This window comes from Ranitomeya variabilis, chromosome 3 (assembly GCF_051348905.1).
Source record: "Ranitomeya variabilis isolate aRanVar5 chromosome 3, aRanVar5.hap1, whole genome shotgun sequence".
NCBI classification, from domain to species: domain Eukaryota; kingdom Metazoa; phylum Chordata; class Amphibia; order Anura; family Dendrobatidae; genus Ranitomeya; species Ranitomeya variabilis.
Genome location: NC_135234.1, coordinates 679462337 through 679476963, shown reverse-complemented (window position 1 = coordinate 679476963; position 14627 = coordinate 679462337). Strand labels below are relative to the sequence as shown.

The following is a 14627-nucleotide window of genomic DNA, read 5'->3' as shown; positions in this document are numbered from 1 at the left end:
TCATGAAACCCATGATATCAAGTTCCTGGCACATAGTTTTTGTGCAGATGTCAAAGCCAGAGGAGGTTTGCAGCTCTGCAGTTATTGACGCAGCAGGGGACTTATGACTTTAATGCATTATTGTCACGGGGTTACCGCAACAGAGAGGAGCCAGAAGACCTCAGCATCTGATTGCTCATACTCCTGCACTGAAAAGAAGCACTTCTCCTTTTTAAATGGTGGTAATTTCTTTTGGCAGTACAGGGGTTAATCAGCCATGTTGGAACCTCTGGGAGTATGAGCTCTCAGCTGAGCTCGGATAGCCACTCGTATCCCCTTTATAATCTGGGTCCTGATTCAAACCCATGTCAGAGCTAGCTTATGCTGCATGGCTTGGAGGAGAGGTGTTTATATGAGAAGTTTTGAGAAGTTATCTGTCACTGTTGCGTGGTTTGTAAGTGTGATAATTCCCTTCCCTCCTCTTACGTTGGTTATTCCCCTGTCCGCCACTCCCCAGAGCATTCCTCTGTTATATGTGAGTGAATATTTGTATGCTTGGTATTTACAGCTGAGTCGTGACAACTGTGATCTCAGTCTCTAGCACTTGCCAGAGTTAGGGTATGTGCAGACAGCATCTTTTAGACACCAGTGCACCAGCCGAGTTCTCCCAGGCGAAGATGCTTGAGGAATATGCTAGCAGACATTTTAATAAAGCGGCTTTGATGTCAGTTTTTTCATTGTTCTTGAGCCGACTTTTCCGCTATACTTTGAAGTATAGAGAACAGGCGGCTTTGGCTTGGAATGAGGGAATCCTGAGGAGTTAAAAGATGTGACATAAGCCAGAACATGTACACAGCAATATCGTTTACCTCCTCCCTCCTCACTTATCTCTGCTGAAGACTTTGCCTCATTCTTCAAGCAGAAGATTGATAACATCAGAGACAGTTTTGGTCAACAAGCCCCAGAGCCCTTCCTCCCAACTTCCCTACCCTCCACCTCCAAAACCAACTACTCCACCATTACAGAAGATCAACTCGCCACTCTACTCTCAAGATCGCATCTCACCACTTGTGCACTTGACCCGCTCCCATCCCACCTCATCAAAAACCTCACCACAATCTTCATCCCAACCCTAACCCATCTCTTCAACCTATCACTAACAACTGGTGTTTTCCCCTCAAGCTTTAAACATGCCTCCATCACACCGATCCTCAAAAAGCCCTCTCTTGACCCATCCTCTGTATCTAGCTATCGCCCTATATCACTTCTCCCCTATGCCTCAAAACTACTGGAACAACACGTCTACCTTGAACTGTCCTCCCATCTCTCTTCTTGCTCCCTCTTTGACCGCTTACAATCTGGCTTCCGGTCACACCATTCCACTGAAACTGCGCTAACTAAGGTCACCAATGACCTCTTAACCGCCAAGAGCAAGCGACACTACTCTGTTCTCCTCCTCGACCTGTCGGCTGCCTTTGACACAGTGGACCATTCCCTATTATTACAGACCCTCTCATCCCTTGGCATCACAGTCTTGGCCCTATCCTGGATCTCATCATACCTAACAGACCGGACATTCAGCGTCTCCCACTCACACACCACCTCCTCACCTCGCCCCCTCTCTGTCGGAGTCCCACAAGGTTCAGTCCTTGGGCCCCTGCTCTTCTCCATTTACACCTTTGGCCTGGGACAGCTCATAGAATCTCATGGCTTTCAGTATCACCTCTATGCTGATGACACACAGATCTACATCTCTGGACCAGATATCACCTCCCTACTAACCAGAATCCCTCAATGTCTGTCCACTATTTCATCCTTCTTCTCCGCTAAATTTCTGAAACTTAACATGGACAAAACAGAATTCATCATCTTTCCCCCATCTCACGTGACCCCCCCAACGAACCTATCCATTACAGTAAATGGCTGCCCACTCTCCCCAGTCCCACAAGCTCGCTGCCTCGGGGTTATCCTTGACGCTGATCTCTCCTTCAAACCACATATCCAAGCCCTTTCCACTTCCTGCCGACTTCAACTCAAAAATATTTCACGAATCCGTACATTCCTCAACCAAGAATCTGCAAAAACCCTAGTCCATGCCCTCATCATCTCTCGCCTTGACTACTGCAACCTCCTGCTCTGTGGCCTCCCCTCTAACACTCTCGCACCCCTCCAATCTATTCTAAACTCTGCTGCCCGACTAATCCACCTGTCCCCCCGCTATTCTCCGGCCTCTCCCCTCTGTCAATCCCTTCACTGGCTCCCCATTGCCCAGAGACTCCAGTACAAAACCCTAACCATGACGTACAAAGCCATCCACAACCTGTCTCCTCCTTACATCTGTGACCTCATCTCCCGGTACTTTCCTACACGCAACCTCCGATCCTCACAATATCTCCTTCTCTACTCCTCTCTTATCTCCTCTTCCCACAATCGTATACAAGATTTCTCTCGCGTATCACCCCTACTCTGGAACCCTCTACCACAACACATCAGACTCTCACCCACCATCGAAACCTTCAAAAAGAATCTGAAGACCCACCTCTTCCGACAAGCCTACAACCTGCAGTAACCACCGATCGACCAAACCACTGCATGACCAGCTCTACCCTCACCTACTGTATCCTCACCCATCCCTTGTAGATTGTGAGCCCTCGTGGGCAGGGTCCTCTCTCCTCCTGTACCAGTTATGACTTGTATTGTTCAAGATTATTGTACTTGTTTTTATTATGTATACCCCTCCTCACTTGTAAAGCGCCATGGAATAAATGGCGCTATAACAATAAATAATAATAATAATATTCAACTTATGCAGTGCTTTTGCAGTGCTTTTTCAGGCAGATTCTGGACAGAATATGCTTGAAAAAGATGCTGTGTGCACATACCCTTACTGTGGTTCCTAAACACTTTCACTTTTCGGTAAACCACTCACAGGTGATGGTGGAATATTTAAAGGGAATCTGTCATCAAGTTTTTCCTACCTCATCTGAGAGCAACCTTATGTAGACAAGAAGAAGCTGAATTCAATAATGTATCACTTATATTACTTGGTGCAGCTGTTCTGACACAGTCATTGTTTTTAGATTTAGCATGAAGCCGAGCTGAGGAAGCTGCCCCTGCCCACACCACAGCTAACCTTGCCCCCACAAGGCTCTGTATATACAATTCCTGTAGACAGTGAGCTGCTTATCACAAGAGGGGGCGTGCCGGACTATCATGCAGTGCTGCTGTGTCTCAGCAATGATAAGCTCTTGGTGCTAAAACAATACTGCAAGCAAACAAAACCACTGAGCTTGATATGAGAGGCATTGCTGAAACCTGTGTTTTAACCTCTACAAAATGCTGTCTTCAGCTTACATAGCAACAATCTGCTGACAGATTCCCTTTAAAAGGAAAGAAATTGCTCTAAGTGACTTGTTACAATGGTGACGTCCTATTACAGAATGGCACTGGTATTGGTGAGCTCTTTAGAACAAGCCATTCTTTCAAAACTGTTGGCAATGGCAGACTTGGTAAAGGCTAGATTTATACATACGTTCTATGTAGAAGGATATGCAACGTCAGAATTATTTTCTTCTCGTGGCCCAAAAAATGACACTTATTACAGCTAATTGCTGGGGGGTCCTGGCAGGGAGACAGGGATCAGCTTATTGTATAGCGTCTCTTCTTACAAATGTAGATTTTCGAAATCTGAGAAATCCTTTCTAACATATGTCTGTATATCACAGGGTTGAAGTCACGGATCCAAATGTAAATCTTGCTTCACCTATTCCAGAAGGAAATGATTCACATTCTGCCTCCCCACCCCGGGTATCAAAGGTTGTACCTCAAATACCTATAAATCCTTCCCCAAGGACAATAGAAGAAGCAAAGGGACCAATACCCCTCGGTTCTGCACCAGTGCCTACTGAGACAAGTCCTCAAGCAGGCCAATACAGTGTAGCCACTGAAGCTACCAGCCCTCCACAGCAGCCCCCAATGTTAAATCCCGTTACACCACAGAAAAGGACTATTACCATGTCCTTGCCGGAGGCTCCTGTCACCTGCCATGGAGCTGAAGTTACAACCAGTCCTCCACTGTCACCAATGGGAAGCCAATGTGACCAACTGTCTCCTTCTCCTACACCATTATTTCCAATCAGCACTGCTTATTATTCAGGAAGCCCGTGTCCTCCACATGCCCAGCCACCCACTTTGCCTGAAAAGTGCCACATTCCCAGTTCGGTAGAAAAGTTAGGCACCCTTGGGAGACCAAATGAGCAACAGGCAGAAAAATCGCCCTCTTCAATCAAAGGTTAGTATATAGTATGTGTTCTTCTATTAGTCTCTTTCTTCTCCTGAATGCTTAGAAGTAACTTATTTGTTTTACCCCAAAATTTAGACATACAACTGGACATTCCTCCTGCTGCCAACTTTGTGCAGGATTCTTCGAGATTTTGGTATAAGCCAAGCATCTCCAGGGAGCAAGGTAACAAAACGTCCTGTGTCTATTGTATTTTTGAGCACACCACGCCTTGGAAGAGTTGGTAATCCCACTGATGTGCCACCCACTTCTCCTGCCAGTTTACCTCACTAGATATAGTCTACATACATGCTAGTACAACTTTTATTTAAATGCAAATTTTTAGGTCTGAAATAATCTTTTTTTTCAATACAGTATCCTGATACACAACAGAATAAGTTAAGAGTGAAATCCGTCAGTGAGTTTATCTGCAGGCCTTGGTGTCACCCTTCTCTTGTTTTTCTTCAATGTTCTAAGCTGATTTATTACTAAATCAAGGACGACTTTTACTTGATCATAAATGAGCTTAGAAGCTGAGACCGGAAAAGAGAGGTAAGGGTTCCAAAACCTGTCATCAGACCAGCTTACAAATGGAGTTCATCGTTAACTTATTCTGCTATATGTTCTTATACACAAAGACCGTAAAAGCCAAAGGTATTTTTGGTCATAAATAATTGCATAAAGGAAAAATTTAAACCAAGAAATCAATATCCTTTATATCTGTACCAATAAAATTAATATCTTTTATCCAACTGTTAAGACCACTTTGTATTTTCAGCATCAATTTAATGTCTTTTTCAGCCATCGCCCTTTTAAGAAGTGCAGAGCCAGGCTCCTTCCTCATTCGGGACAGTAACTCTTTTCGAGGGGCATATGGTTTGGCTCTGAAAGTTTCCAGCCCACCTCCAAATGCAGTGACACAACCGTGTAAAGGTGATGTGTTGGTTTTAGTCTTTGACCCTTGTATTGATATCGATAATACATATTGTCCATAACATGAACTTATTCCTGTCTGCAGATCCCTCTGAGCAATTGGTCAGGCATTTTCTCATCGAGACTGGACCTAAAGGAGTGAAAATTAAAGGTTCCCCTATTGAGCCACACTTTGGTAAGTGAAAAATAAATTAAGCCCAACGATAGTTTGAACTCCAGCACCCGGTGGTTTAAAATCCAATAATAATATTTTTTGGAAATCCATTTAAACTATAGAAGGTCCAGAAATTTTTCTGATGAGTTTTTGATGTTGCAAATTTTTTTCACCATGTACCCAATAAGTAAAATAGGTTACTTGCATTTTTTTAAAAAATGCGCAGCATAACAAACTCACCAAAAAATCATCTTGGGAACGTAGTCTTAAATGTATGAAAACACATTGGATTACACCGTTTTTATTCTGGGTAATATCAATTTATTGAAAAGTTCATGCCTCTAAATAATTTTTAAATAACTTCTTACCTGCCCTTAGAATCCAGCAAAGTAAGAGCCAGCTGGACACTACTTTGGTAAATTGATTCTCAGGACTCGGGCCTACTAATCAGAAGAGACGCCAGGGATGTCGGCAGCCTAGGTGGTGGTTTGCAGGGCTCCCAACCAGCAGAGAATATTGACGTGGCCGCTTGACCACCGTATACCGATATAATCGGTTTAGAAAATGATCATAACAGCAGATGATGGGTATAGTTATATTGCACAAGTAGACATTTTTTCGAAGTAGTTCTTAAGGAGACCGTTGCCTTATAGCCACTGTTGAGGCTTAAGTACAGATCTGTTGGATAGGTTCTGTACAGACGGCTCCAGATCTTCTCAAGGAATTCTGTAGATGCTTTTCCTCCAATTCCCTTAAGAAAGCCCTTCTGAGGCTACAACTGAGGAAGACCAGATAATAACAGCTGAAAATAAAGAACCCCTCAATACTTGGCTCCTTGTGTGATCTGCTTCCATATAGGTGGTTCCTTCTAGCATGGAGTCCTCAGTCTGTGAGCTTTTTCCTCTAATTCTTTCCCCTGATTTATTTTTTTGAGGTTTCTGTGAGCCGCTTGTTGTGTTTTGGCTGTCTGGGACCATGAATGAGTGATTCTGTGTTTCAGTGGTGTGTTTGGAGCTGTTCAATCATAACTCTTAGGTTTGTGGAGATTTCCTGTCTGGACGCAGATTTCTCAGTCATATCTGCGTGGGCTTCGCCGATTTACCTTCTCTATTCCTGGTTTTGTGGCTTGATGAAATGTTATGTGGTTTTCTCAAATGTTCGTGAAAAATCAATGGTGAGAACTATGGCTCCAGACAAGCTAATCTCCGTTGTCATAGGGTGAGATATAGCACATGGCCTCCATTTATCAGACAGTTGAGGCCGTTCTGATAGACAGTCAGCTTGTACTTGTCTCCGTCACACACTTTTTTCTTCATTTTAAAATATTCCAGTGAAAACATTTGAAATATCCTTTTTTACATAACATCTTAGATTTTGGTTACTTTTTCCTTTTTTTAGAGTTCATAGATCAGCATTCAGAAAAATTAAGAGGCAAAAAATGCTAATCCTAGTGCGTGCTGCATTTTACATGGGAAATAACATTGACTGCAACAGGGTCAGGACGTGCGGGAGACATAAGGCGCTGGGGTCTGGCAGCAGCGTAATAAATATGTGCACTCTGCTGAGTGTGTGTGTTCATGGTGAAGTCCGGAGAAGCAGCTGTCGACAGTCATTTCATACATGTAGCCACCTGGAGGCTGAAGCTACATGATGGCCTTGGCCACAGCAAATGTCACTCGGCCAAAGATCTCTATATTTTATTTTTTAGCATAGTGCATATGAATGGGGTCCACCGATAAACTAAACAATTCTGAATTTTTGTGTTTGCCTTGACGGTGGCAATGTGACCCCGTTCACTTGCACAGTGCTGTGATGTATGGCATAAATTCGTCCTGTAGCCCTGACCCATAACAGCTGCCTAATTCTAACCAAGCTGTTGATGTGAAGGGAAAGACTTTTTACTATCCAGTTCTATTCTATTGTTTTATGAGGTTGACATGGTCACTCAAATGACAAAAATATGTAAAGTTTTGCTATTTCCTACTTGCTATTTTGCCCCCACTGTTCTTTTTAGTCCTTGTAAGTCCCCCTTATAAGCGATCTTGGTGGTCACAAATGCTCAGTAGATCCGTCAGACCACTCGGATCCTCCCGAACCCCAGAAACACAATGAATTGGGCGGCTGTAGATTGTCAGTATGGATTAGTGCAGTAGAAGCTGCTGCTCTCTATCTCAGGACATATTATGTGGACGTTATAAAAAGGGAATAAAAAAAACACCAGTGGGCACCATAACACGTATGGAGGAGCAATATCTTCACACAAAAGCATTTTTTCATCTAACTGAATCTTGTTGTGTAGGAGAACCCCTTTAGGCAATGTGCACACGTTCAGGATTTTTCACATTTTTTTGGCAGTTTTCCGCTGCAAAAACGCTTAAAAAACGCTTACATAAAGCATCCCATCATTTTAATGCATTCTGCAATTTTTGTGGCCATGCTGCGTTTTTTCCCGGAAAAAAAACCGCATCGCGGCAAAAAAAAGCAGCACGTTCATTAACTTTGTAGAAAATCTGCGGATTTGCCGCTATATTATTGCATTGAGAACCTCAGGGAAAAAAACGCTAAAAATCCTCGCAAAAAAATGCGATAAAAACGCGAGCGGATTTCCTGCGAAAGGAGTCCGGATTTGCTCGGGAAAATTCTGCATAAATTCCTGATTGTGGGCACATAGCCTTAAGGTAATGATTTTCCCCATCTCAGAAGTAAATGACATTTTTTTTCCTCTACCTATGATTAGGAAGCCTATCGGCCCTGGTGTCTCAGCACTCGGTCACTCCATTGTCTCTGCCCTGTAGACTTCGTGTCCCTGACAAGGGTAAGTTCACGCTCCTGACCTCAAAGAAAGTTACTGGTCAACAGATTTCGCTAAAACATTTAGTAGGCGTGCCCACTGGGTACGATTCGTGTATGTTCACACTGAGCAATTATGCTGCAGTTTTATGTATATAATAAAAAGCTAGGTTTTACAGTAGTAGAAAAATGAATGAGATTTCTAAACGCTCATGCACACCTTGTGTTTTCTTTTCTTACCTTTTTTGACCTGTAGTGTGTTTTTTAACCATTAAGATCGAAAAGATTTAGAAAAACGCTTAAAAAAAGCATCAATAATAGTGATGAGCGAACGTGATAAGGTGTTATCCGAGTATTCTGAGAGGCTAACCGAGTGTCTTTGGAGTGCTCAAAAAATATGTTCGAGTCCCCGTGCCTTTATGTCTCACAGCTGTTTCGACAGCCACAACACATGCAGAGAGTGTCTAACAATCAGGTAATCCCTGCACGTGTTGCAGCTGTCGAACAGCAACGAGATATGCAGCCGCAGGAACTCGAGCATATTACTCGAGCACTCCAAAGACATTCGGTTAGCACCCGAGCATGATCAGATAACACCTTATCCAAGCACGTTCGCTCATTACTAATGATAAACCCTCATAATGTATTCAGCTTTTTTCATGAGGAAACACACTAAAGACAGTATGTGTGAACATACCCTTATGGTGGTCATTAACATTTGGGATTGGGACCAGTTACACCCACTAAGATCTTTTCAATGCTGATATACGGCCATTTGCAGAACAGGAGTTGCAGGCCCAAAGCCTCGAGCTGCACTACTGAGGAGATCGCAATGACATTTTCTGTCCTGCTTTGTGTTAGCTGCAGTGTGGTCATGTATGTAAATCCCCATATACATGACACACGCCTGTACTCACATTAAATAGGACGTGGACATTGTATTTACTGATAGGAATACGGACGAAGATGGAGTACAGATATAAGCAGGCTACAGGCGCTCACAGTCTCTTCATGCTTTGGGCCTGTAAATGTTCTCCATGATATCCCATCCTAGAAGTAAGGGCTAGAAAAGTGATAAACAGATGACCAAATGATTTTCCAAAGCATAGGACTATTATTTTTTTCACAGATAAATGTCATTTTGTTTAATTAAAATGGTAATTTCCTAATTGTTAAATTGTTTCCTCAATATTTTAAAAACTTGCTAATACGTAGAGATCAGTTGAATATAAAGTGTTATGCCCCGCTCTATTCAGCTATCACTTCTGCACCATAGCCCTAGAGGTCTTCACCAGGTTCAGAAGTTATACCATCCCATCCATTCCTCATCTCCTCCAGCATGATCGGCTGGGGTTGTGGTAGTAACACTTCTTTATTTTTTTTCAATTTCTTTATTCTAGAAAGTTGTGGAAAACCCCTTTAAGTATTAACATTGTATATACCAGCGTGTATTGCGGTGGGTTCTGTATAAAGTGTTCACGTCTCTCCTCTCGATGTGTAGATCTGGCAGAGCAGAGCGCAGATGTCGTCGTTCACACTAATATGAGCACAGCGGCCGACCTACTACGACAAGGGGCAGGTGTGTATGGTGAGAAACATGGCGCTGAGACGTAGAACAACCACTGAACAATATTACCACTTCTTTCCACTTTAGCTTCAAAGTTTCACTGTTCTTGGATCAGAGCAGAGAAATAAAGTTGCAAAATGTAGGTGTGATCAGAGCCCCCCTGGTAATCTGGCATCCTTGTGTCATACAGTAATGTGACCCATGCAGCCCCCAGAGATCACGGGCATGTGGACATGTCATCACTGCAGCAAAATACATGAAGAGCGCAGGAAATTGACAAGTACAATTGCATTTTTGCAAATTTAGAAACAAAGAAGCACAATTCATGCGGAGGACGGATCCGGTCAGGTGCGAGCAGTGAATAAAACCACTCCCAAATCTAAATTCAGGACAATGCCTTTAAATGGAACTGAGCTGTAAAACTACATCTAGCCCTGGTCAGGTCATTACTGACATGTTGTAATTAGAAATGATTTCTATGAAAACTACAATTTTTCTTTCTCAGATGGTTCATTACTGATCATATTATTTTACATTTTGTTCTATTAATTTGAAGTTTTAATAAAAACTGTTTACTTAAAGGCCCCGGTTCATCCAGATGGGCGATTCTTAAGAGGCCTCTTCATAAATCAGGAGTGTCTGATGAGTGGTGACTGGAGTGTCTGATGAGTGGTGACTGGAGTGTCTGATGAGTGGTGACTGGAGTGTCTGATGAGTGGTGACTGGAGTGTCTAATGAATGGTGACTGGAGTGTCTGAGTGGTGACTGGAGTCTCTGATGAGTGGTGACTGGAGTGTCTGATGAGTGGTGACTGGAGTGTCTGATGAGTGGTGACTGAAGTGTCTAATGAATGGTGACTGGAGTGTCTGAGTGGTGACTGGAGTCTCTGATGAGTGGTGACTGGAGTGTCTGATGAGTGGTGACTGGAGTGTCTGATGAGTGGAGGCTAGAGTGTCTGATGAGTGGTGACTTGAGTGTATGATGAGTGGTGACTGGAGTGTCTGATGAGTGGTGACTGGAGTGTCTGATGAGTGGTGTGCACATCTGTGTGCTTCGCAGCAACTCTTACTCCAGTAGGTGACTGGAGTAAGATTTCTGCTGTAGGAACCGTCACATCTCATCATAAATTAGATGAACTGGTGCAGCACACCCCCATCTTGCCCCCATCATGCCTTAGCTCTGATAGTTTTGACGGAGCTGGAAGAAACTGGTGTGAAATCGCCAATAGTCCAACTAGTGATGAGCATGCTTGGATATCGTGTTATCTTAGCATGCTCGGGTGCTCACTGAATATCTTCGGCATGCTCAAAAAATATGTTCGAGTCCCTACGGCTGCATGTCTAATGGCTGTTCGATAGCCGCAACACGTGGGGATTACGTCTTTGTTATGCTGGCCCTGCATGTGTTGCCACTGCTGTACAGCCACAACACATGTAGCCGCGGGGACTCAAGCACATTACTAAAGCACTCTGAAGATACTCCGATAACACCCGAGCATGCTCGCTCATCACTAGTCGCAACATTTTTCTGTAACTTTTCAGAGTGGATTTAGGCAAGATTGCTTTAGGCATTTGGGCAAGATTGCTTTGATGACTCGGGGCCAGTGAGTTTTGCTGATATTGCAGGTTGTGTGTCCAGTGCTTCTTATCTGTGCATCTTCTCTCCACCTCCAGCCTGCAGTGTCCTGTACCTTGGCTCTGTGGACACAGAATCTCTGACTGGCCCGCAGGCTATTTCCAGGGCTTCCAGCGCCATCTTAACTCCCCCTCGGTCTACTGCGACTATTGTTCATTTCAAGGTGTCTGACCAAGGTATCACACTGACTGACAGCCAGCGCAAGTAAGTTTGGGCAAGTGGCGGCTTTAGTTTGGGCAGTGAAGTTCACTGTTCTGTGCCCTGATGTCATTTGGTTTTATTTGCAGACTGTTCTTCAGACGCCATTACCCTATTTCCAGTGTCACATACTGCAGCGCTGACCCCCAGGACCGCAGGTATCAGACTCATTGCATTTATTCTCTGTTAAAGGAAGTCTATCAGCCAAAAATGACTGTTCAATCCAAGCAAAGTGGCACTCTGTTCGCTATAGCATGAAAACATGAAATATATGAATTGCATTACTGCTCTAGAAAATAGGAACAATTCAGAATACTTGTATACCCAGCAGCAGCGAGGACCAGAAAAGTGCACTGATCTGTTGGGCCTGTTTGTTAGGCAATTCCTGCAGGTGTTATGGCTGTCGAACAGGAGCGAGACATGCAGCCTCCGGGACTCAAGCATTTTTTCGAGCACACCGAAAATACTCGATTAGGACATGAGCACGCTCGCTCATCACTAGCACAGCAGTCAACTGAGCGCTTTTGCCTCTTTGCCGATTGCGGAGTCTAAACATCCAGTCACTCACTTATCATTTTGACATGTAAGAAGTTTCCGAAAGTTGTCTTATGCTTTAAAGGGAATCCGTCAGTAGGATTAACCCTCCTAATCCATCTATATGGATATGTAGGTCATAGGAAGGTGAATAATATTATACTTTGATATCTGCGATCTAACGTCTTAGTCCAGAGAAATACAAGTTTTTTCTTAATATGTAAATGAGCTGTTAAAATCTATGGATCCGCATAGATCTGCCTGAAAATCTGTCTCCAGAGCTTATTTTGTATGAAAGGGTGAGTTACCATTGTGAGACATGTAGATCAAGAGAGCGTACTGTCAGTCATTACATGTTTCACACTGGCAATGCCCCTTTTAGTTGAAATAATCTCTGGAGCAGAGATTCAGGGAGATCTATGTCCGGCCCATAGATCTTAACAGCTCATTTACATATTAAAATATAGAAAATGTGGATTACTTTGGAATAAGATATCGGATCGCAGATATAAAGGTATCATTTTGTTCAACTTCCTATGACCTACATGCCCATATAGATGGTGTCGGAGGGTTTATTCTACTCACAGATTCCCTTTAACACCTCTATACTTTAGAGCTTTACTCCTAAAACTCTTTCATTTCATTGCAGGTGGACCAATCCAGACAGGACAACATCAAAGTATGTATAATCCACGGCGTCTTCGCAGCTAAAGACCTTTGTATTCCATGCACTATGTAGACGCCAACAAGTTACATTTCATAAGAGACGGCATTTCATCTTCAATGACAGCAGTCAGGTGCCCTGGAGGCTCATTCACACGGGCACCAAAGCCAAGGAACATACAGGGTCCTCCACAGCCAGCCATTGTCACTGATCCAAGTGATCCCTTACGGACTCATGCCGGCTATTAGATTTTCTCAGATTTTCATTACTTCAGCCAAGTGATTTACACTTTTTGTGATGTCACATATAAAATATTATGAGCATTGTCATGGATACACTAAAAATAAGCCAGTCCATAGGAATTTATACTTTTAATTTACATTTAGTGGAGCAGTAGACTAAGCAATAAACCTTACAGGATAGTATGGACCATTGTCCCTACCCTCTGCAACTTTTGTAGTACTATTGCCCTATAATCTAGGACTGCTTAGACATTATAAGGCTATCTTCATACGTTGCCCTTTTTTTTTTTGCTAATTTTTTTGCCAAAAGGCAAATTTTCCTGCGTTTTTCGCTGGTATGTTTTCTTGCTATGTTTTTGCAGCTTTTTTCAGGATCCCAAAGTTCAGATACGCTTCCACCTTACAAAAATGAACAATACAAGGGGTTAGGCCACCAATGCAAGATGTATGTGACACCATAAAATATTTTGAAAAAAAGAGCAATCTGATCAAATTATTTAGCAGAAAAAGTTTTTTTTTTTTTATATATTTATTAGGTAGGGCATTGTTTACTTTTTATATCATTAATTTAATGATCACTAATTCAGCTAAACTATGCTTTGAGTGGGGAGAACGCAAAGGATAAACAAAAAAATTTTTGAAGCAATTTTTTTTAAATAGTGACTATTCTGAACACAAGCCTGAATTCATGTATGACGCGCAGCCGTGAACTTTTTTTTTTTTTTTTATCAGTGCATGAAAAAATGTACAATTGCAAATATAAAAATAGTGGGAGAAGTTGAATTGGTCGGGCGTTGTTTACTTAAAGGGTTTGTGCAGACGCCCATAGTTTTGGTGTGAGTATGATCCATGAAAACATCGTATCGCACTCGGAACAAAGTTATTCAAGGAGGCCATGCACAGGTCCGATTTTTTTTTTTTTCTTCAGACAGAGTGGTCCAAGGGAAAAAATATCACATCGTGCACGATTTGGCTTCGATATGGCACTCGCCCATTCACGTCTATGGGTCCATTGTGAACAGTAGACTGCATTCGGACGACAGCCCTGCCTTAGAGAATAAAACGCAGCGGTTTTGCAATTCAATCAGGAAATAAAAAACAAGTGTGTGCAGGGGATTCCTGAAATCTCATAGATCCTGTAAAACGCAGCTTTTAATTTGCATTAAAAAAACACGCTGCAAAAATGCAACGTGTGAACATAGCCTTACCGGTATCAAATTTCAGGGTGAATTTATTAGGTTTTTTTTGCTGTAAGAGATTAGCCACTACATATGTTTAAGTAAAAATGTCCCAATATTCATCATAAAACAAAAGAGGCCTGATACCTCTCTGCTGGACTCCTGCCACCAGCCGACTGTTTCTTCTGGTCAGGAAGGAACATCTAGACAGCAGCTGAATAGTGGCTAGTGATCGTCTGCAGTGGTAACGCCCACTTTAGGTTAGGACACTCACAAGGGTCCGGTAGGCGAGTATCTGCTATTTCTTGCTTTATGACAAATATTAGTCCATTTTTAATTTAAAAAAATGTAGTTGACAAATGTAAAATGCACTGCAAATGGAGCTTTTTTTGGCCTTCATTCCTTATTTTCCGTGCAGTTTTAGTTCCATACTGTTTTTTTCCTCAAACTGAGCATGTTCTAATTGTGGCTTTT

At 42.7% G+C, this 14627-nt stretch overlaps 1 protein-coding gene across 3 annotated transcripts in view; it reads left to right on the top strand.

Annotated features, from left to right (window-relative positions):
* TNS2 (tensin 2) overlaps positions 1-14627 on the top strand; it is a 191908-nt gene that overhangs the window by 171563 nt on the left and 5718 nt on the right. For all 3 annotated transcript variants that reach the window (XM_077298018.1, XM_077298020.1, XM_077298019.1), the window contains exons 20-28: positions 3705-4270; positions 4358-4444; positions 5060-5191; positions 5277-5366; positions 8083-8160; positions 9637-9714; positions 11376-11541; positions 11625-11693; positions 12719-12748. In XM_077298018.1, coding sequence (XP_077154133.1) covers positions 3705-4270; positions 4358-4444; positions 5060-5191; positions 5277-5366; positions 8083-8160; positions 9637-9714; positions 11376-11541; positions 11625-11693; positions 12719-12748 — 1296 coding nt within the window. The remainder of the gene's footprint in view (positions 1-3704; positions 4271-4357; positions 4445-5059; positions 5192-5276; positions 5367-8082; positions 8161-9636; positions 9715-11375; positions 11542-11624; positions 11694-12718; positions 12749-14627) is intronic.